The sequence below is a fragment of the Heterodontus francisci genome, chromosome 13 (assembly GCF_036365525.1).
Source record: "Heterodontus francisci isolate sHetFra1 chromosome 13, sHetFra1.hap1, whole genome shotgun sequence".
NCBI lineage: Eukaryota > Metazoa > Chordata > Chondrichthyes > Heterodontiformes > Heterodontidae > Heterodontus > Heterodontus francisci.
The window spans coordinates 119,740,809-119,765,415 of NC_090383.1; the positions used below are offsets into that span (position 1 = coordinate 119,740,809).

At 44.6% G+C, this 24,607-nt stretch overlaps 1 protein-coding gene across 1 annotated transcript in view; it reads left to right on the forward strand.

Annotated features, from left to right (window-relative positions):
- Window positions 1–537: 537 nt before the first annotated feature.
- The window catches only part of LOC137376736 (guanylate-binding protein 1-like), a 34,763-nt gene continuing 10,693 nt past the window's right edge, over window positions 538–24,607 (forward strand). The window contains exons 1-9 of the mRNA XM_068045713.1: window positions 538–778; window positions 1,378–1,498; window positions 6,209–6,334; window positions 8,332–8,522; window positions 9,395–9,522; window positions 12,179–12,288; window positions 18,200–18,384; window positions 21,872–22,087; window positions 23,227–23,522. Coding sequence (XP_067901814.1) covers window positions 538–778; window positions 1,378–1,498; window positions 6,209–6,334; window positions 8,332–8,522; window positions 9,395–9,522; window positions 12,179–12,288; window positions 18,200–18,384; window positions 21,872–22,087; window positions 23,227–23,522 — 1,614 coding nt within the window. The remainder of the gene's footprint in view (window positions 779–1,377; window positions 1,499–6,208; window positions 6,335–8,331; window positions 8,523–9,394; window positions 9,523–12,178; window positions 12,289–18,199; window positions 18,385–21,871; window positions 22,088–23,226; window positions 23,523–24,607) is intronic.

Below are 24,607 nucleotides of genomic sequence, written 5' to 3' on the forward strand. Positions count from 1 at the left end.
TACTCCGGTAAATTCATACCGTATTTGACAACATTATTGCATTCATTGAATGAACTCTTGAGGGAAGGTGTTCTGTGGAATTGGATGAAGGAGTGTGACAAGACATTCAAATTGTGTAAAGGTGAACTTGTAGACAGTACGATGCTTATACATTATGATGTGTTCAGTGAGATGAAGCTAGAATATGATGTCTCTCCATATGGAGTAGGTGCTTTGATCTCTCATGTGTTGGATAGGGGTGAGGAGAGACCAATTGCATTTGCCATTCATGCCCTCAGTGCCAGTGAGTGAAATTATGTTCAGATAGAATGTGAAGCATTGTCCTTAAGTTCTGGAGTAAGAAGATTTCATAAGTATTTGTATTGTCGTAGTTTCTTGATCGTATCTGACCATAAGCCACTGACAGCTATTCTAAATCCAAAACTGCTAGTACCCACTTTAGCTGCAGCCCGAATGCAGAGATGGGCTTTAATTTTTTCTGCTTATAAGTATGATATTAAATGCAGTTGATCGGAAGATCATTGAAATGTCAATGCGATGTCTAGTTTACTGACCCCATCAGAGGCAGAGCCTAAAAGGGAAGATGTGTTTTTCTCTGCCTATGTAGAAGAGTTGCCAGTCACAGCAGATGGCATTGGTAGAACACCTCATGGGGACCCCGTATTGGCGAGGGTGTACGACTATATTGCAAATGGGTGGCCAACACAGATACTGGATTTAGAAATCAGGCCATTTTTCTGCGTAAAAATGAGTTGTCAGTTGATAATGGTTGTGTCATGTGAGGAGTTCAAGTTTTAATCCCTGCAAAGTACAGACTGCTATGTGTTTCAGGGTCAACACTTAGGGATGTGTTTGACAAAGAGTCAAGCAAGGAGTTATCATTCATGGCCAGTGTTAGATAAGGGCATCAAAAACTCAGTGAAATAGTGTAATGGTAGCACTGGGGGGCTACTTATCCCACAGGGACTGCAGCGGTTCAAGAAGGCAGATCACCACCACCTTCTCAAGGGCAATTAGGGATGGGCAATAAATGCTGGCATAGCCAGCAACACCCACATCCCATGAATGAATTTTTAAAAAGCCATGGAAATTGCCAGCTAGAGTGTGGCAGAGGCTGGCACATAGATTTCACGGAACTAGAAGGGCAACAGCTATTCATTGTGATGGATAGTCATTCAAAGTGTGTTGAGGAATTTCCAATGAATCGAACAACTAGCAAAACTTGAGATATTTTGTGTAGTTTGTTTGCTGCTTATGGCTTTCCAGAGAAAATTGTGTCTGACAAAAGACCTCAATTTTGTTCAGAAGAATTTGCACAATTCATGAGAACAGTGTAAAACACATGAGTTCCACCATGTTATCCTGTTTCCAATGCAGCAGCAGAGTGCACAGAGCAAATTGTTAAATGTGCTTTTGTCAAGCAAATGCCAGATTCAATTCTAAAAAAAATGCCAGTTTTCATTGGATTACAGATTGGTGAACTTTCTGTTAACCTATCGTAACACCCTCACCAGCAGAACACCAGCTTAATTGTTTCTTTGCAGACAGCCCAGAATGAGGTTTCACTGCTGAAGCCACAGTCAGCAGAAGAGAAACAAACAAGACAGAAAGAAAATCATGATAAGGGTAGAGAAGGTGAGAGAAGGAAGTCTGAAGTTGAAGCAGAAAGTTAGAGTGAAGAGTTTCATCAGAAGTGGTTGCAGTGGCTCTCAGGAAGAGTTGTGAAAATATGTGGTCCTCACACACATTTGGTCAAGATATTTGGTAGTGGAAAGGTTAGGTTTGTACATATTGATCATGTTTTACCTTCAGAGGTTCACAAAAAAGAAGGAAGTTGGAAAGAAAGAGATAGTTTGCATACAAGTCGAGTACCAATGGTTATTAAAACACGTCATGCCAGAAACTAGTGCAAGAGAAATTCAAGTTCACATCCAAGTCAGAGTCAGACTGACATGTCTGATGAAGTGGAAATTTTAACTGGGTCAAGATCAAAATCAGCCTTTGTTAGAGAAAACTTCTCCCCAGACTCAGTCTGAGATGGTTCATGGTCTTTCCACAAGTTTTGAAAGTTTGGGTCAGGATAGGAGTCATAGAAGGCCCTTCGGCCCACCACGTCCATGCCGACCATAATGCCTATCTATACAAATCCCACCTGCCTGCATTAATTCCATATCCCTCTATGCCTTGCTCATTCAAGTACCTGTCCAGATGCCTCTTAAACGTTGCTACTGTTCCTGCCTCCACCACCTCCTCTGACAGCTCATTCCAAATACCCACTATTCTTTGTGTGAACAATTTACCCCTTTGATCCCCTTTAAACTTCCTCCCTCTCACCTTAAATCTATGCCCTCTAGTTTTAATCACTCCTACCATGGGAAACAGACTCTGGCTATCTACCCTGTCTATGCCTCTCATAATTTCATATACCTCTATCATGTTCCCTCTCAACCTCCTTCGCTCCAGGGAAAACAGACCCATCCTATCCAATCTCTCTTTATAACTCAAGCCCTCCAAACCAGGCAACATCCTTGTGAATCTTTTCTGCACCCTCTCTAGCTTAATCACATCTTTCATGTAGTGCGGCGATCAGAACTGCACACAGTACTCCAAATGCGGCCGAACCAACATTATGTACAACTGTAATGTGATGTCCCAACTCTTGTACTCAATGTTCCGAAAAAGGGTCACTGACCCGAAACGTTAACTCTGCTTCTCTTTCCACAGATGCTGCCAGATCTGCTGAGTGGTTCCAGCATTTCCTGTTTTTATTTCAGATTTCCAGCATCCGCAGTATTTTGCTTTTACAGAAGTCCTCGAGGCGGCCAACATTCCCAGCATATGCACCCTACTGAGCCAGCGGCGCTTGAGATGGCTTGGCCATGTGAGCCTCATGGAAGATGGCAGGATTCCCAAGGACACATTGTACAGCAAGCTCGTCACTGGTATCAGACCCACCGGCTGTCCATGTTTCCACTTTAAAGACGTCTGCAAATGCGACATGAGGTCCTGTGACATTGACCACAAGTCATGGGAGTCAGTTGCCAGCGATCGCCAGAGCTGGCGGGCAGCCATAAAGACAGGGCTAAAATGTGGCGAGTCGAAGAGACTTAGCAGTTGGCAGGAAAAAAGACAGAGGCGCAAGGGGAGAGCCAACTGTGTAACAGCCCCGACAATCAATTTTATCTGCAGCGCCTGTGGAAGAGTCTGTCACTCTAGAATTGGCCTTTATAGCCACTCCAGGCACTGCTCCACACACCATTGACCACCTCCAGGCACTTACCCATTGTCTCTCGAGACAAGGAGACCAAAGAAAAAGAAGAACTGAGGAAATGAACACCAGATATGGCCAGTTCAAGGAAATGTTTATTTATGTCACAACATCATCACATCATTAGTATGTTATACAATTACATTATAACAACCACTACACAATTGTAGCAATGGAAGCTGGTTTGCTTACATAGCTTGCATATGATACAGAAAGATGCTGACAGTGTGGGTTCAATTCCTGTATTTGCTGTGTTAGTTTATGGAGGGCTGCCTCCTTGCCTTGCTATATGCTTGAGGGAGTGGTGACTCAAGCTGTACATTGTCACTCTAATGGAGAGTAATGACTATAACAACTGCACCCATTTACTGACTTCAACTGTTCCAAATGGAAAGCATGTTCCACACAGGATTTTAAAAAAGCACTGGCACTGTTCTTGGGTTGAACAGTGAGGGCGACATTTATTGGTCCTGAATAACAATGTCCATCTCAGAACATGCAATGCTTTTGGTATCGTTTCTGCTCTCACGTTGAACTTTGAGACAATTTCGTAGAGTTTGTGAAATATTTAATAGTTTAACTGCAGATACATCACAGATCACAGGATCTAGCTTCACTATCGTGAACTTTCGATTTGGATCAAGGACTGCGAAGTGAATCTGGATCTGGAGCTCCGCCTATAGCTGGCGAACAGTTGCCACCTCCTCACTGAGAGTCTCATATATAAACCCTGGGTAGTTTCCAGTGCGAAGAGAAATGCAGACTGGTTTCAATCTCATAATGAAGAGCTGGAACCTGTCATAGCCGCTAAGCGCATTGCACTTTTGAACTACAAGAAAGCCCCCAGCGATTTAACATCCGCAGCACTTAAAGCAGCCAGAAGTACTGCACAAAGAACAGCTAGGCGTTGCGCAAACGACTACTGGCAACACCTATGCAGTCATATTCAGCTGGCCTCAGACACCGGAAACATCAGAGGAATGTATGATGGCATGAAGAGAGCTCTTGGGCCAACCATCAAGAAGATCACCCCCCTCAAATCTAAATCGGGGGACATAATCACTGACCAACGCAAACAGATGGACCGCTGGGTTGAGCACTACCTAGAACTGTACTCCAGGGAGAATGCTGTCACTGAGACTGCCCTCAATGCAGCCCAGCCTCTACCAGTCATGGATGAGCTGGACATACAGCCAACCAAATCGGAACTCAGTGATGCCATTGATTCCCTAGCCAGCGGAAAAGCCCCTGGGAAGGACAGCATTACCCCTGAAATAATCAAGAGTGCCAAGCCTGCTATACTCTCAGCACTACATGAACTGCTATGCCTGTGCTGGGACGAGGGAGCAGTACCCCAGGACATGCGCGATGCCAACATCATCACCCTCTATAAAAACAAAGGTGACCGCGGTGACTGCAACAACTACCGTGGAATCTCCCTGCTCAGCATAGTGGGGAAAGTCTTTGCTCGAGTCGCTCTGAACAGGCTCCAGAAGCTGGCCGAGCGCGTCTACCCTGAGGCACAGTGTGGCTTTCGTGCAGAGAGATCGACTATTGACATGCTGTTCTCCCTTCGTCAGATACAGGAGAAATGCCGTGAACAACAGATGCCCCTCTACATTGCTTTCATTGATCTCACCAAAGCCTTTGACCTCGTCAGCAGACGTGGTCTCTTCAGACTACTAGAAAAGATCGGATGTCCACCAAAGCTACTAAGTATCATCACCTCATTCCATGACAATATGAAAGGCACAATTCAACATGGTGGCTCCTCATCAGAGCCCTTTCCTATCCTGAGTGGTGTGAAACAGGGCTGTGTTCTCGCACCCACACTTTTTGGGATTTTCTTCTCCCTGCTGCTTTCACATGCGTTCAAATCCTCTGAAGAAGGAATTTTCCTCCACACAAGATCAGGGGGCAGGTTGTTCAACCTTGCCCGTCTAAGAGCGAAGTCCAAAGTACGGAAAGTCCTCATCAGAGAACTCCTCTTTGCTGACGATGCTGCTTTAACATCTCACACTGAAGAATGCCTGCAGAGTCTCATCGACAGGTTTGCGTCTGCCTGCAATGAATTTGGCCTAACCATCAGCCTCAAGAAAACGAACATCATGGGGCAGGATGTCAGAAATGCTCCATCCATCAATATTGGCGACCACGCTCTGGAAGTGGTTCAAGAGTTCACCTACCTAGGCTCAACTATCACCAGTAACCTGTCTCTAGATGCAGAAATCAACAAGCGCATGGGTAAGGCTTCCACTGCTATGTCCAGACTGGCCAAGAGAGTGTGGGATAATAGCGCACTGACACGGAACACAAAAGTCCGAGTGTATCAGGCCTGTGTCCTCAGTACCTTGCTCTACGGCAGCGAGGCCTGGACAACGTATGCCAGCCAAGAGCGACGTCTCAATTCATTCCATCTTCGCTGCCTTCGGAGAATACTTGGCATCAGGTGGCAGGACTATATCTCCAACACAGAAGTCCTTGAAGCGGCCAACACCCCCAGCTTATACACACTACTGAGTCAGCGGCGCTTGAGATGGCTTGGCCATGTGAGCCGCATGGAAGATGGCAGGATCCCCAAAGACACATTGTACAGCGAGCTCGCCACTGGTATCAGACCCACCGGCCGTCCATGTCTCCGTTATAAAGACGTCTGCAAACGTGACATGAAATCGTGTGACATTGATCACAAGTCGTGGGAGTCAGTTGCCAGCATTCGCCAGAGCTGGCGGGCAGCCATAAAGACAGGGCTAAATTGTGGCGAGTCGAAGAGACTTAGTAGTTGGCAGGAAAAAAGACAGAGGCGCAAGGGGAGAGCCAACTGTGCAACAGCCCCAACAAACAAATTTCTCTGCAGCACCTGTGGAAGAGCCTGTCACTCCAGAATTGGCCTTTATAGCCACTCCAGGCGCTGCTTCACAAACCACTGACCACCTCCAGGCGCGTATCCATTGTCTCTCGAGATAAGGAGGCCCAAAAGAAGAAGAAAGAAAGTTTCCAGTCTCAACAGAGACGCTCCAGACAGAGAACTGCGCAATTGAAAGTGCTATTGATTTTGAGATTCAGGTGAGTGTCTTATTTCTGCCTCTCCTCTCTCACTCACACTCGCTCTGTCTTTGCAGCTTTCCACTCAGGTATTTTCTGTCTTTGAATATTCTGACTGCGCCCTCTGATTGTGAGCTCTCTCTCTGACACTCGCTTTCTGCGATTCTCCCTCTCCATTCCCTTTCACTCTTCCCTCTCCTCCTTGCTCTGTGCTCACACTTCTGTTTGCCCTCTTTGTTATTCTCTAGAAAATTAGCGTCCACGTTTCTACTTAAAATATATTGCATCTATTTTCTTAAAGAAAATCGGACGAATTAAATTTGTAAAAACACCAAAATAATTAGGCAGAAAGTTATAGATCTCTGTTAACTGAAATCGTAGAGGAATTTTAGTGACTGTTTCAGGTTTTAATCTGTTTAGAACTTATATGATGGATCATCACTTTCTAATATTAATTAAAATAGACATTCTTGTTTGAAAACATATCTTGGCAGTGTCTATATCAAACCAGGCAGTGAATGCACAATCATATATTTGATGATACAGTGAATTACCAGGTTTCTTGCCGCATTTTCTGCTGAAATCTTTTAACTTTATACAAATATTAAAGGATAAAAAATCAGCATGTGATAACTGCATCCCACAGTTCATGCTCCTGACTCAGCAACTGTTAAAGGTGCAGATTCCATCCACTAGAGAGCAGGATTCGCTCAGTCTGTGGGAACAGGAAGAATCTTTCTGAAACTCCCTCAAGTTGTCCTTTTGTGTATCAGTCGGAATCCAAGCTGAACTCCCTCAAGTGAATGAGTTTAAAAGTTTCTTCTCAATCCTAGGATCATTCCCTTTTCTGTTATAGCCTGACCTTGGCTTCATGGACAATAATGGAAAGGATTCTGATAACTGATTATTATTGATGAGGGCCAGGAATTGTTTTAATCCTGTGACACAGGGAGGAAGCCAATTGTATAGAACATTGTATTTCTACGTCTGTGTTATTTTATTACCTTTCTTTAAAGTGAAAGCCTGTGGCCTGGATTTAAGCCCATGACCTTCCGATTCAGAGATAAGTGTGGTGCAGCTGGGCAAGGTTTACATTGGTAAACGAGACAGTCGATATATCCTCCCATTAATTGGCAGCAGTGCCACTTGAGATCAACTAATAATGACAAATCTACGTATTATTAAATGTTTGCATAGGACCTGCACTAATGGTTCACCAATGTCCTTTTGGGAAGGAAATCTGCCATCCTTACCTGGTCTGACCTACATGTGACTCCAGACCCACAGCAATGTGATTGACTCTTAACTGCCCTCTGAAATGGCCAAGCTAGCCACTCAGTTGCATCAAACTGCTACAGTTCCCTCCAGGTCACACACCATCCTGACTTGGAACTATATCGCCGTTCCTTCACTGTCGCAGGATCAAAATCCTGGAACTCCCTTCCTAACAGCACTGTGGGTGTACCTACACCCCAAGGACTGCAGCGGTTCAAGAAGGCAGCTCACCACCACCTTCTCAAGGACAATTCGGGATGGGCAACAAATGCTGGCCTGGCCAGTGATGCTCACATCCCATGAAGGAATAAAAAAAAATCTTCCTATCCACAATCCTCATTTCCTGTTGTCACAATATTCTGTCATTTTATGCTAATATTTAAAATGGAAAGAAAAATTTTGAAAAGCATTATTGTACTCAATATTGTATTATTCAGTACAATAGCCTAGTGGTTTTGGTACTGGATGATTTGTACTGTGGCAAACAACAGGTCATGAGTTGGTAACACTGGCATGGTAATTTGTGAAAATTAATTCAATAAGTCTGATAACATGTGGACCAGTGTGAAAAAATGACCAAGAAACTGCGAGATTGTTGTTGCAAACTGATTGCCCTACCTGCACTGACCTATTAGTGACTCCTGTCCCATAAGATGTATTTGGCTCTTAATGCCCTTGGCAATAAATACTGAATGGCCTCCTTCTGTGCCATTATTCTTTCTTTGTTTCTATGTTTCCGACAGGTTGGCATTTTCCAGACAGATGGAGGCTCCTATTTGTCTCGTAGAGAACACCGATGATGGAAAGTTTGTTGCAAGACCAGATGCTCTGAAAATTCTAGCTTCTCTCAACCAACCTTTGATTGTTGTGTCTGTGGTTGGGAAATATGGCAGTGGGAAATCCTACCTGCTGAACAGGATTGCTAACAGACATGGTAAGTACTGCAGTTATGTAATAAACTTGTCCTGTCAACATTCCCCCAGTTTGCAATTCAAATTAGATTCTTTTAAATCCTGACTTATAAATGTTCTGTTAATTATTATTGTTTACAACATATTTTTAGCAGTTCTGTAGATACAAGTGATTCACCTGAGGATCCTTATTCAACTGTTTAGCCAATGAGATATGAACCCAGGAATAGACACCAGCACTTTAATATGGACAAGTGTCAATCATTAGACAGAGCGTGTGTCAAATGGAATGGTAGAATAAAAGGGTGTTGGGGAAAGAGATTTAAGGGTTTTGGTGACTAAATCCAGAAATCTCTCAATAGGGCTTTCAGCTGCAATAAAAAAGGAAATTAAAAAAAACTAAACTGCTGGAAATCTAAACTAAAACAGAAGCTTCCAGAGACACTAAGAAAGCCCATTAATCATCTGTGCAACCACGATAAAGAGTCTATCCCCAGAACATTATGCTGCACATTGGAAATCTCGATGGACATTGTCATCAGCTCACCAGGTGGAATCAGGTTACAAGCCTGTTCAATACTCCACCCAATTTCAATAGCTCCATAGAGAGTAAAATCGGGCAGGAATTGAACCCACCTGGCAGGTTAGATTATACCCCTGAAATGTTGGTGGCTTTCGTGTAACCATCAGGTTGAATTCGATTGGAGAAATGTACTTGTTCCTAATTACAGAATAAAAAGAGAGCTCTGGAGAGGTTAGAACACTTGGCATCACCCTTGGAAATTGTGACAAATCCTGCTTCTGTTTCACAATCTAAACACATGTCGCATTTTATCTCCAACTGAAAGTTCAAATTAAATTCCTCCAACCCAAATTTATTACTTTCTTTGATTAGGTTTTTCAGTTGGATCGACTGCTGAAGCTCACACAAAGGGGATCTGGATGTGGTGTGTCCCACACCCTCACAAACATCATCACCTACTGCTGTTGGACACAGAAGGTCTTGGAAATATTGACAGCAGCGTATGTTAACTTCATATCATGCCACATCATAAGTTGCAAAACATCCACTTACAGGGGGCATTTTATCCCAAGCTTCCACTACCAATTAGGACAGTAGCCCAGCAACTGCAGGTATCAGAGAATCATGGGCAGAGTGGCCAAGAGGTCTGGCTATGCCCAGACAATGGGCAAGGTTCCCCTCTGGTAGGATGAACTTGGCAAATTACTCCATATTATTATATTAAAAATGATTACAATATAACTGAATTCCATATTCATTTTGAAAGCAACATACTCGAGTTGAAAAGAAGAATTTTAAACTTAAACAAAGCCACTTACATAGGTATGAGAAGAGAGCTGGCTAAGGTTGATTGGGTAAGTAGACTAAATGGGATAGTGGGAAATAAACAGTGGGAAACATTTGAAGAAATTATTCATAAAGTTCATCCAAATAACATTCCAATAAAAACTCAGCAAGAAAGATACATCTGTGGTTTACTCGGGATATTATTGGATTAAAAGGAGAGGCTTATAATGTTGTGGAAAACAGGAGTAAGCCAGAGAATTGAGAATTTCAGAAACCAGAAAAGGACAACCAAAAGGTTGATCAGGGAAAAATTGAATATGGGAATAAACTTGGCAGGAATATAAAAACAGATTTTAAAAGCTTTTCTAAGTATATAAGGAAGAGAGTAAGTATTTAAGGAGGAGGGGAGTAGCTAAAGTACACATTGGTCCCTTAGAGGCAGAGACAGAACAAATTATCATGAGGAAGCAGCAGAGATGTTGAACAAATATTTTGTGTCTGCTTCACAGTAGAAGACACAAATTACATACCAGAAATAAAGAGTATCTAAAGGTCTAATAAGAGTGTGGGACTTAAAGTAATTAATATCAGTAGAGAAAAAGTATGGGAGAAAAAGTATTCGAGAAACTTAAGGGACTAAAAGATGACAAGCACCTAGGACTTGATGGTTTTAAAAGAGGTAGCTGCAGAGATAGTAGTTGCAATGGTTGTGACTTTCCAAAATCACCTAGGTTCTAGAACAGTCCCAGCAGATTAGATGTCAGCAAATGTTACATCGCTATTCAAGAAAGGAGGGAGAGAGAAAACAGGGAACTACAGTCCAGTTAGCCTAACATCAGTCATCTGCAAACTGCTGGAATCTATAATTAAGCAAGTCCTGACAAAGCACTTAGAAAATCATGATATTATCATACAGAGTCAACATGGTTTTACGAAAGGGATATTGTGTTTCATAGATTTATTAGCGTTTTTTGAGGATGTCACTAGTAGGGTAGATAAAGAGGACTAGTGGATGCAGTATACCTGGATTTCCAAAAGGTTATTATGCAAGATAAAGGCTCATGGAGTTGGGGGTAATAAAATAGCATGAATGGAGGATTGGTTAACAGACAGGAAGCAGACATTAGGGTTAAATGGGCATTTTCAAATTGGCAGACTGTAACTAGTGGAGTGCCACAAGGATCAGTGCTGTCTCAGCTATTTAAAACCTATATTAATGACTTAGAGGAAGTGATTGAAAGTAATGTATCAAAGTTTGCCGATGATACAAAGTTAGGTGGCAATGTAAACTGTGAGGAAGACACAAAGAGGCCGCAAAGAGATATAGACAGATTCAGTGAGTGGGAAACAAGTTGACAGATGGAGGATAATGTGGGGAAATGTGAGGTTATTCACTTTGGTTTTAAGAATAGAAAAGCAGAATATTTTTTCAAAGGCGTAATACTTGTAAATGTTGATGAGAGAGACTTGAGTGTACTCCAGCCAGGAACACAGAAAGATACAGTAAGCAATTATGAAGACAAATGACATGTTGGTCTTTATTGCATGGGGACTGGAGTACAAGAATAGGGAAGTCTTGTTACAATTGTATAGGGCTTTGATGAGACCACACGGAGTACTGAGTGCAGTTTTGGAAGGATATAGTTGCCTTGGAGGCAGTACAGCAAAGTACAGTACACTAGATTGGTTCCTGGGATGAGAGGGTTGTACTAAGATGAGAGGCTGAGTAAATTGGGTCTGTCATCTCTGGAGTTTAGATGAATGAGAGGAAATCTCATTGAAACATACAAGATTGTGAAGGGGCTTGGACAGACACTGAGAGGTTGTTTCCCCTGGCTAGGGAATCTAGAACATGGGAGCACAGTCTCAAGATGAGGAGGAAATAATTTAGGAGTGAAATGAGGAGAAATTTCTTCACTCAAAGGATTGTGAATCTTTGTAATTCTCTACCCCCGACAGTTGTAGATGCTCCATTGTTGGATATATTCAAAGCTTGGGTAGATAGATTTTTGATCTCTCAGGGAATCATGGGATATGAGGAGCGGGCGGGAAAGTGGAGTTGAGCAGAAGATCAGCCATGATTATCTCGAATGGCAAAGCAGGATCACAGGGCCGTATGGTCTTCTCCTGCTCTTATTTCCTTTGTTCTTATATTCTCAAACCTAGGCGACTTGCTACAGTACATCTTGTAGATGGTACAGTCTGTAGCCACTGTGCGCCAGTACAGGAGGTTATAGGTTTGGTAGGTGCTGGAAGAAGCAACTTCTACCCCTTTGTCTAGTAGCATAATATATATGTAGAGATTTTGGAGCTATTAAAATTTCTAGTTTTAGTTTTCTCAGGATTCATTTTTTTCTACTGTTACTGCAGGTTGTAGCAGAGACTGATACGTGGATATGTGCTCTTGCTGTTCTGTTTAGCACCGTACTTGTGTTCAATAGTATGGACGTCATTGACCAACCTGCTCTGAAGAAACTTCAGTATCCTTAATGTCTTCACTTTTTTCATCTTTGATTTTATTTTATTTTCCTCCATTAGCCTCCTGGTTGTCTCCCACAATATCTTCAATAAAATGCTGTGCAGCTGAGGGGAGACAGGGAGCAATCTTAGGACAATGCTACTTTTGAGCTGGCAGCCAGCAGAGTGAACTGCAAATGGCTCTCCTGCCAAGCATTCTAGTGAAGACCGGGGGTAGACATTGGACCTCATACCACACGTTTTTGTGTACAGAATGGGAATGTTAAACACCAACTCCACAATGCAGTCCCCCATGAACCAAATGTACCTGTAAATTGTCTGACCTCAAATTAGGATCATATTGTAAAGAGGGGCCTACTGCCTGTTTGAGGTCAACTCCAAGAAATTGGGCTGAGCTGAGAAGACACCACCTTGCTCTGCTGATATTTTCTGGGCGTGGATGTGGCCTAGCAAGTGGCTGCCATTTAAAAGGTAGATACATTTTCTATTTTTACATTGATGTGGAACCAGGAGTAGCAGAAGGGCTCCTTAGGGGACTGAATAGTCCCAAAGATCACTTCCGACCTGTGAGTGGCACTCTCCTGTTGTACTCTCCAAACCCTTTTCAAGACTTACCTAAGACTATAACAAGTCTTGCATCCCCTCCTCCCACCGGCACCATCCTACACCTGTGTAGGGGCCCCAACAACCCCACTGCCTTGTGGGCGTCTCGGGAGAGACCAAGGCTAAGGGAGTAAACCCTAACAGAAAATCCGGAGCGGAACCCCGTAGGCGGTCATGTGTCACCTTTGGCATGTTTCCGGCAGTTCCTGCAGCCATACTGGTGCCAAACGTCGTGTCCTGCACTCCTTTGGACCCCACCAGAAAGGCCGAGAGGGGGGTTTTGACGACTGGGCAACTCTCAACCTCCATAAATTTGCCCAGGCATGCGCCATGGAGAGGTCACTCCATAGTTGCCTCACAGCGACTGAAACAACACGGAAGGCAGCAGTTACGGGTTATAAGTCCAGATAAATTGGCGTAGAAACTGGGCGCCACGGGTTGCCTTTGTCGGTGGGAGAGGTCATTGCACCTCACTGGACAGCTACCGCCCGCCTCAAACCGGGCAGCCCCCGGTCAATAAGGTTCTGTCCCGCCACAGTCTGCCTGCTTCAATGGGTGCTTGGAGCTCAGGGTCATTGCCCGAAAGGTGGACTGACACACCGCACCAAACAACATGAAAAAAGGAAAGAAGGTACCAGCCCTTCGCTTTGCAAGCTGGAACGTCAGAACTATGTGTCCTGGCCTGTCGGAAGACCTTACACAAATCAACGATTCTCGGAAGACCGCCATCATTAACAACGAGCTCAGTAGATTCAATGTGGACATTGCAGCACTTCAGGAGACTCGCCTCCCCGCGAGTGGCTCTCTAGCAGAGCAAGACTACACCTTCTTCTGGCAGGGCAGGGATCCTGAAGAACCAAGACAGCATGGAGTGGGCTTCGCCATCAGAAACTCCTTGCTCAGCATGATAGAGCCTCCCTCAAATGGCTCGGAACGCATACTGTCCATCCGACTGCTCACCACCTCTGGTCCAGTACACCTACTCAGCATCTATGCTCCAACACTCTGTTCCGCACCTGAAGCTAAAGACCAGTTCTATGAACAACTCCATAACATCATTAGCAGCATCCCCAACACCGAACACCTATTCCTGCTGGGGGACTTTAATGCCAGGGTTGGGGCCGACCATGACTCATGGCCCTCCTGCCTTGGGCGCTATGGCGTTGGAAGGATGAATGAGAACGGGCAGAGACTGCTTGAGTTGTGTACCTATCATAACCTCTGCATCACCAACTCGTTCTTTCACACTAAACCCTGTCACCAGGTTTCATGGAGGCACCCAAGATCACGTCGTTGGCACCAGCTAGACCTCATTGTCACAAGGCGAGCCGCCTTAAACAGTGTTCAAATCACACGCAGCTTCCACAGTGCGGACTGCGACACCGACCACTCCCTGGTGTGCAGCAAGGTTAGACTCAGACCAAAGAAGTTGCATCATTCCAAGCAGAAGGGCCACCCGCGCATCAACACGAGCAGAATTTCTCACCCACAGCTGTTACAAAAATTTCTAAATTCAATTGTAACAGCCCTTCAAAACACTCCCACAGGGGATGCTGAGACCAAGTGGGCCCACATCAGAGACGCCATCTATGAGTCAGCTTTGACCACCTACGGCAAAAGTGCGAAGAGAAATGCAGACTGGTTTCAATCTCATAATGAAGAGCTGGAACCTGTCATAGCCGCTAAGCGCATTGCACTTTTGAACTACAAGAAAGCCCCCAGCGATTTAACATCCGCAGCACTTAAAGCAGCCAGAAGTACTGCACAAAGAACAGCTAGGCGTTGCGCAAACGACTACTGGCAACACCTATGCAGTCATATTCAGCTGGCCTCAGACACCGGAAACATCAGAGGAATGTATGATGGCATGAAGAGAGCTCTTGGGCCAACCATCAAGAAGATCACCCCCCTCAAATCTAAATCGGGGGACATAATCACTGACCAACGCAAACAGATGGACCGCTGGGTTGAGCACTACCTAGAACTGTACTCCAGGGAGAATGCTGTCACTGAGACTGCCCTCAATGCAGCCCAGCCTCTACCAGTCATGGATGAGCTGGACATACAGCCAACCAAATCGGAACTCAGTGATGCCATTGATTCCCTAGCCAGCGGAAAAGCCCCTGGGAAGGACAGCATTACCCCTGAAATAATCAAGAGTGCCAAGCCTGCTATACTCTCAGCACTACATGAACTGCTATGCCTGTGCTGGGACGAGGGAGCAGTACCCCAGGACATGCGCGATGCCAACATCATCACCCTCTATAAAAACAAAGGTGACCGCGGTGACTGCAACAACTACCGTGGAATCTCCCTGCTCAGCATAGTGGGGAAAGTCTTTGCTCGAGTCGCTCTGAACAGGCTCCAGAAGCTGGCCGAGCGCGTCTACCCTGAGGCACAGTGTGGCTTTCGTGCAGAGAGATCGACTATTGACATGCTGTTCTCCCTTCGTCAGATACAGGAGAAATGCCGTGAACAACAGATGCCCCTCTACATTGCTTTCATTGATCTCACCAAAGCCTTTGACCTCGTCAGCAGACGTGGTCTCTTCAGACTACTAGAAAAGATCGGATGTCCACCAAAGCTACTAAGTATCATCACCTCATTCCATGACAATATGAAAGGCACAATTCAACATGGTGGCTCCTCATCAGAGCCCTTTCCTATCCTGAGTGGTGTGAAACAGGGCTGTGTTCTCGCACCCACACTTTTTGGGATTTTCTTCTCCCTGCTGCTTTCACATGCGTTCAAATCCTCTGAAGAAGGAATTTTCCTCCACACAAGATCAGGGGGCAGGTTGTTCAACCTTGCCCGTCTAAGAGCGAAGTCCAAAGTACGGAAAGTCCTCATCAGAGAACTCCTCTTTGCTGACGATGCTGCTTTAACATCTCACACTGAAGAATGCCTGCAGAGTCTCATCGACAGGTTTGCGTCTGCCTGCAATGAATTTGGCCTAACCATCAGCCTCAAGAAAACGAACATCATGGGGCAGGATGTCAGAAATGCTCCATCCATCAATATTGGCGACCACGCTCTGGAAGTGGTTCAAGAGTTCACCTACCTAGGCTCAACTATCACCAGTAACCTGTCTCTAGATGCAGAAATCAACAAGCGCATGGGTAAGGCTTCCACTGCTATGTTCAGACTGGCCAAGAGAGTGTGGGAAAATGGCGCACTGACACGGAACACAAAAGTCCGAGTGTATCAGGCCTGTGTCCTCAGTACCTTGCTCTACGGCAGCGAGGCCTGGACAACGTATGCCAGCCAAGAGCGACGTCTCAATTCATTCCATCTTCGCTGCCTTCGGAGAATACTTGGCATCAGGTGGCAGGACTATATCTCCAACACAGAAGTCCTTGAAGCGGCCAACATCCCCAGCTTATACACACTACTGAGTCAGCGGCGCTTGAGATGGCTTGGCCATGTGAGCCGCATGGAAGATGGCAGGATCCCCAAAGACACATTGTACAGTGAGCTCGCCACTGGTATCAGACCCACCGGCCGTCCATGTCTCCGTTATAAAGACGTCTGCAAACGCGACATGAAATCGTGTGACATTGATCACAAGTCGTGGGAGTCAGTTGCCAGCATTCGCCAGAGCTGGCGGGCAGCCATAAAGACAGGGCTAAATTGTGGCGAGTCGAAGAGACTTAGTAGTTGGCAGGAAAAAAGACAGAGGCGCAAGGGGAGAGCCAACTGTGCAACAGCCCCAACAAACAAATTTCTCTGCAGCACCTGTGGAAGAGCCTGTCACTCCAGAATTGGCCTTTATAGCCACTCCAGGCGCTGCTTCACAAACCACTGACCACCTCCAGGCGCGTATCCATTGTCTCTCGAGATAAGGAGGCCCAAAAGAAAAGATAACAAGTCAGGCCAATAGAGGCCAGTAGCTCACCTAAATAATTGAAATGAGGCCTGAGGCCCAATTTCAGGCCAGGCTTAGGCCTTGTGGTTGGAGTGCATGTTCCTCTATGCCCTGGGTTATGGAAATAAAAATGGGTCATATCCAATTTCCACCTTGAAGAATATGGATCCCAGCAGTCCAAGGTGGAGATGGCATCTATTGGTGATCAATGAGTAGTAAGTAACACTGCACAAGCAGTTGTTCCACTCCTTTGTGATATAAATGCAAGTTATTGCTTGAAATTCGCTCCAACCAAATCAAAACATATTAAAGGCTTGATTAAGAGACCCTCCTTCTCCAATCTCACAGGGCTCCTGTTCCCCAGAGATTTGACTTCAAAATTCACATTCTGGTACAGCACAGAAGGAGGCTATTCAAATAAAAGTTGCAAATCTAGTACAGAAGTTACTGAGTTGTTTTCACATCTTCATGCTCTTCTCCTGGAGAACAGTGGAAGGATTCACAGTCACAACATGAACACTCCTTAATGGCCATAACCATCTTTATACCAGGCAAAGGGGAGCTAGACCTATATAACAGGAGAATTCTATGAGCTTCCACACTCCATATAATGAACAGGGGGACACCCACAAGCATGACACAAATACCCCGCTGGATGTGCTCCCAGATTTCTAACCAGGAACTCCAGTCTCCACTTAGCAGGACTGGATGAAGTGGGGTTTGAACATTGCACTTTCTAACTCAGAAAGCAGAAATGTTACCATTGAGCCAAAGACTGAATTTAAGCTATCAAGTGATATGATAAGAAGGTGATTTGCTGAGGTTAATCAGTTCAAAAAGGATCAGTTTAATCAACCTAAATGCATTTTCCTGCTTTTAAATTTACTTTCATTTTGAAACATAGTCAGCTGTTAGAGTGCCATCTAGGAACACTGGTTGTACATGGTGTTACAGCAATTGGTGTCTGATGCCTTTAATCTTATCCCACTCTTCACGTTCCCCTCACTGAATGCACTCTGTCCCAGGGAGAGTCTTGTGCATTCATAATCACTACTCCTTTCTGTTGCTGTGCTGATTTTCAATCCAACCATATATTTTGCCATTAATTTGGGGGTTTTTGTCTTCTTTTAAAATCCTCAATGGAAACCTTTAGCAAATGTCATGAGGTATCTTTGGGATGAAATTCATCTTGGGCGGTAATGCAAAGCATGGAGTGATAACTGATAACTTGTTACAATGGAAATGTTAATGAGGAGTGAGTAAAATGGGTTTCTGATTCATTATCATCCATTCTGCACCACTCCCTGAGGTGATTTCACCTCATTTTATCTCTCGGATTTGCTTCATTCACTAAAGTAATTGACATGCAGTTATGAACGATGATAGTCATTCTGTAAAGTGTACTCCCTCACTGTGGTGGTTTGACGTCCTTAACCCCGAGTCAGCAATACAATAAAGCTGGTAACAGACATTAAAGAACAGATCAAGGCCAGTGGAAGATCTGGAGATTGTTCATGGTCCTTTCCTAACTTTGTTTGGGCTGTGCGGGACTTTACTTTGGATCTGAACATCAATGGAAATGCAGTTACATCGGATCAATATTTCGAGCATGTTCTTCGAGAAAGGGGAGGTAGGCAAACTATAAAAAGAAATAAAAACAAGAAATGCTGGAATCACTCAGCAGGTCTGGCAGCATCTGTGGAAAGAGAAGCAGAGTTAACGTTTCGGGTCAGTGACCCTTCTTCGGAACCCTTCTGAAGAAGGGTCACTGACCCGAAACGTTAACTCTGCTTCTCTTTCCACAGATGCTGCCAGACCTGCTGAGTGATTCCAGCATTTCTTGTTTTTATTTCAGATTTCCAGCATCCGCAGTATTTTGCTTTTAAACTAAAAACAGAATTAGCTCATTATTGACATGGCTGATTTCCAATAGTGTCTCAGTTCATTTATGATTTCACATCATCTACAGATATTGGTTATCTTCACTGATCATCAGATTTAGTAAGTAAATGTATGTATAACTGAAACAATTTTTGAGAGGGATAACTGATAGATTTTTTTACAAAACTATCAAATTATTTACATTCTCTTTATTTACAAATCAGACTTAACTTTGTGAGCAAACCTGGATGATGCTTTCCTGCTTTAATAAAGATTAAATTCCATCACCCTGATCATACGGATGTACTGTGCTGAAAACTGATTTCTTGATGTTCCCTTTGAGATGGCCTTATCTCAGTTTATTCTTTCACTTCCATCCCTTCTCTAGCCCACTGGGCCCAACCTCCACTGAGGCTCCCCCTACCCTAGACCTGAACTTGCATCTTTCTCTAGTTTCCCTCCTATTTCCCCTCAAGTTCTCTCTGTGCTTATCTTGTCCATGAGACCCACCACATGTTCCCTTTTTTTTAATTCACCCGGGGGATGTGCATGTCACTGGCTAGGACAGCATTTATTGCCCATCCATAATTGCCCTTGAGAAGGTGGTGGTGAACTGCCTTCTTGAACCGCTTCAGTCCATGTGGGGTAGGTACACCGACAGTGCTGTTAGGAAGGGAGTTCCAGGATTTTGATCCAGCGACAGTGAAGGAACGGCGATATAGTTCCTAGTCAGGATGGTGTGTGACTTGGAGGGGAACATGCAGAAGGTGATGTTCCCATGCGTCTCCTGCCCTTGTCCTTCTAGGTGGTAGAGGTCACGGGTTTGGAAGATGCTGTCTAAGGAGCCTTGGTGCGTTGCTACTGTGCATCTTGTAGATGGTACACACTGCTGCCACTGTGCATCGATGGTGGAAGGAGCGAATGTTTGTGAATGGGGTGCCAATCAAGCGGGCTGCTTTGTCCTGGATGGTGTTGAGCTTCTTGAGTGTTGTTGGAGCTGCACCCATTCAGGCAACTGGAGAGTATTCCATCACACTCCTGACTTGTGCCTTGTAGATGGTGGACAGGCTTTGGAGAGTCAGGAGGTGAGTTACTCGCCACAGGATTCCTAGCCTCTGACCTGCTCTTGTAGCCACGGTATTTATATGGCTATTCCAGTTCAGTTTCCGGTCAATGGTAACTCCCAGGATGTTGATAGCGGGGTTTTCAGCGATCGTAATGCCATTGAATGTCAAGGGGAGATGGTTAGATTCTCTCTTGTTGGAGATGTTCATTGTCTGGCACTTGTGTGGCATGAATGTTACTTGCCACTTATCAGCCCAAGCCTGAGTATTGTCCAGGTCTTGCTGCATTTTTACACGGATTGCTTCAGTATCTGAGGAGTCGCGAATGGTACTGAACATTGTGCAATCATCAGCGAACATCCCCACTTCTGATCTTATAATTGAAGGCAGGTCATTGTAGAAGCAGCTGAAGATGGTTGGGCCTAGGACACTACCCTGAGGAACTCCTGCAGTGATGTCCTGGAGTTGAGATGATTGACCTCCAACAACCACAACCATCTTCCTTTGTGCTAGGTACGACTCCAATCAGCAGAGAGTTTTACCCCTGATTCCCATTGACTTCAGTTTTTCTAGGGCTCCTTGATGCCATACTCAGTCAAATGCTGCCTTGATGTCAAGGGTAGTCACTCTCAACTTAGCTCTTAAATTCAGCTCTTTTGTCCATGCCCTCCTGATTGAATCAGGGTTGGTCTCCTGGCTTGATGGTAATGGTAGAGTGGGGGATATGCTGGGCCATGAGGTTACAGATTATGGTTGAGTACAATTCTGCTGCTGCTGATGGCCCACAGCACCTCCTGGATGCCCAGTTTTGCATTGCTAGATCTGTTCGAAATCTATCCCATTTAGCACAGTCGTAGTGCCACACAACATGAAGGAGGGTATCCTCAAAGTGAAGGCGGGACCTTTCTCCAACAACGACTGTGCGGTGGTCACTCCTACCAATACTGTCATGGACAGATGCATCTGTGGCAGGTAGATTGGTGAGGGTGAGGTCAAGTATGTTTTTCCCTCAGTCAGCATAAGTAAAGCTGTCGGTTAGTAGATGAGACTAAATTCTCCATCCTCCACACTATGAGACGGTGGTGGGATAGTAACTGTGATGTGGCCAGCTGTACTCCTGTTGCTATGTGTACTCAACAATCCTTCAGCCTATATTCCTGGAAGGTTGGTGGGGGGGGGGAGATGCATAAATTTATCAAAACCTGAACAGGGGTATCAGAATGATAACTGGCAACCAAGAGGGATCTTGAGCTTTTTTACCTGGCAATTCCTGTGTTCCCATTTATTTTCTAGAGATTCAGAATTATGACCCCCAGAGATTTTTGATTTTTAACAATTTAGTTGGTGTATTTTTCAGCACTTTAGATTCAAATTTCAAACCAAATTAATTTATCCAAGGGTTTTAGATTGGGAATTGAACCCATGCACAGTGACCTTCACCATTTGTGCAGATAGTTAAGAGTTTCAGACCCAGTTTCTATTTCTGCAATTCTGGTGAAAGCTTCCACCCAGGTTACCCCATGAATCATCGATCAGGTAGTCTGGCCTTGGCTGGACAGGTGACTGGTTGTGAGTCAAGTAGGGAATTTCACTGGACTCCCTCTGTTCCACAGACTTTTGTGAAGCCAACTTTACTCTGAATTATTATCCTTAAATTGGTGCAGCAAATGGCTGATTTTATATTAAAAATTATAGTTCATAGTGAATCATTGGGCTGAATTTTGTTGAGCTCCCGACGTCAGGCTCTGTGGTGGTGGTGGTGGGGAGGGGGCCAGAAGATCGCAGAGGCAGTGGCCCGCCATGGAGCCTGCACCGAGATTGCCGGGCCCTATCTTCCTGGCAGTGGCGAGGCTCTGTGGTAGCCCTCCCCTGTTGCTTGGCGACGGGACACGACTTTAAATATTTAAATAAACCTCATGAATATATTTACCTACAATTCCCCATGATCTGCAGCTCTTCCATCAGCAGATGAGTGGAGAATTCTCAGGAAAAGTCACCCCTTTCTCCCCCTCCTCATGTGCCCAGAGTGGGAATTGTTCTATTGTACAACATTGACCGTCTGTTACTTTCATCAAATTAAAATAAGTATTGCCTTTTGTCATTTAATGGGAACTCACTGTTTAGGGAAAGAGGTGCATTTTGGGAATGATCTGTGTTCATTTTTCCTCTCAGATTCCAAAAGAAAAACACATTTTGATCTGGCGGTGGAATCTTTCCGGAAATCCTTTCCCAAAAGGAAATGTTTCGTGTTTGCAAGCCCCTCAACAAAATGGAAACGAAGAGATTGTCGGGATGAAGAATTCGATGCTGATTGTCAGAAACTTTGCAACTATGTTTATGGAGTTGATCCAATAAACACTTTCCCAGGCAACATGTTCAGTAGTGAAAGTAAGTGCATTGTGTATGATACACAGTTTGACATTAAATAGCAAGAGTGTGAGAGGCAGCACTGGTTTTCAATCTATTGTTACTGGTTTATGATCTGTTATACAATGGTTTATGTTCTGGTATACAATGGCTTACTATACAATATACACTGGTTTATGATTTATTGTACACTGATTTATGTGGTGTGCAATGATTTGCAATTTTTTGTACAATGGTTATTGATCTGATTTGCAATTTGTTTTATAAAAACACTCAGTCACTTTTTAACCACAGTCAGCCAGGTTTACCACACCTTGGAAACTTGGCAGCTCAAAGATGAGAAGGGCTGGATCCTTTACAGAACTGCTTGTTGGTCAGGAGAAGCAGGAGCATTTTCTCTAGGCCCAACAAGCAGAGCTGAAAACCCACACCTCCGCCACCTCCACCCCCAGAAATGTGTCTGCTCCCTCCACCTCTGTGATCAGACCATCACCTCAATCAAAGTCTCACTTGCCCCACCGCTATTTGCTTCCCACAACCATGTTCTAAGCAGCCAATCACCATCTCACCTCCCCCAATCTCCCCCTCTCCCACTGGAACCCCCATTAGGCATTTCTCCTGCCTGCTCCTTCACAGCTTTGCAAACCGATAGGCAACCAGCCTGTCATTCAGCCTGTAACTCAGCCTGGCAATTAGCCTGTAACTCTGCCTGTCATTCAGCCTGTAACTCAGCCTGGCAATTAGCCAGGCTGCAGGGCAGGGCCCTGGAGAAAAAATTGGAACAATGTCCTGGGTGTTTGAAAAACCCACACTTCTGTGTTTTTCATCCTAATTCCTTCCCCCCCGCCCCCAATCCCCCACACCAAACCACAGTAATTGATGGTGTTGGATCAAAATAGCAGGGAAAAAGGAATAATGAGGCAGCTGATGATCGCTGAAAGTGGTGAAAGTTGAAACCAGCAACAGTGGGAGTGAGACATTATTAGATGCACTTCTGGAGAAAGAAGGGATTGAGGGACATGTTGGGTAAGGAGGTCAGGTGGGGTGGGGTCAATCCATGAAATACGGACAGGCTGGTGGGAAATATTTGGCCTTTGTCTGCTCTTAAAAATTCTTCTGTTGTAAGAGTTAATGTTTGACACTCGTCTTGTTCCCTGGAGCATTCAGTACATTTGCGGAAGACTGTGTCAGTCTGTTGAACAGTGGACAGATCTCCTGCCCCAACAAAAGTGCTCCACCATGCTCTCCAGACAGGAATTTCAAACCAACTGTGCCATGTAATGCAATACAAAATGACTATCAGTCTGACAGAAGCATCAGCAAAATGGAGGGTCTTCACAATGGAATTGGTGGGCAGTATCAAACTATCCCAGACCGCCACACCATGCCAGCCTGGACAAACACAGTTGCATGTAATGAGAGCTACAATGCAGGACAGTACAAGAGAGAGATGGAGGTATGTGCTCCTGTGTGAGAAGATGTAAGATAAGGCTGTAGATTGTAGAACATGTTCACTGCGTGCATAACAGCCAATATTCAGTTTAATTCCATTGAAATGATTGGACCAGTCTTTGTCCTTCCTCCTCTTTCATAGACACAAACTAGGTGGGACTTCTATAATATTTGCTTCAGATTTACAAGATACAAATGAGAGCTTCCCGCTTAAATGTAACATTTATTTGTTTTAATCATTCTTCTGGATGTGGGCATTGCTGGGAAGAACAGCATTTATAGCCCATCCCTAGTTACCCAGAAATGTGCTGCCTGAAAGGACACTGGAAATAGATTCAATAATAACTTTCAAAAGGGAATTGGATATATACTAGAAAAGGAAAGATTTGCAGGGCTGTAAAGAAAAAGCTGGGGAGTAGGACAAATCAGATAGCTCTTTCAAAGAGCAGGCACAGGCTTGATGGGCCAAATGGCCTCCTTCTGTTCTGTATGATTCTTCGGTGAGGTGGGCCTTCTTCTTGAACCACTGCAGTCATGAGGTGTGCTGTTAGGGAGGGACGATGACAGAATGGCGATATAATTCTGAGTCAGGATGGTGTGTGGCTTGGAGGGGATCTTGGTGGCGTTCCCAGTCATCTGCTGCCCTTGTCCATCTAGGTGGTAGAGATCACAGTTTTGGAAGGTGTTACAAAGAAGCCTTGGTGAGTTGCTGCAGTGTATCTTGTAGATGGTACGCACTGCTGCCACTGAATGAGAGAGATTCAAATATTTGTGGAAATAGTCAGAGCTGAATCCAGCCAGGGAACAAGTAGGAGGTTGAGGCCTTTGGAGCAAGTGACAACTAGGAGCAGCAAAGTCTATGGTCTGGAGTGACTATAGCATTGAGATTGGAATGGGCAGAAGTGTTAATGGAACTGATGCCAGGAGTGGAGGCATCCCTCAGGATGAATTAGAGATTGAAGACATGGGGTTGACATAAGGATGGAGGCCAGGGGGGAGTAGGAGCACTACCATTGGAAAAACCCTAGAGACACACTGTTAATGTAAACAATTATTACATCCATTTAAAAGATGGATTTATCTGCATAT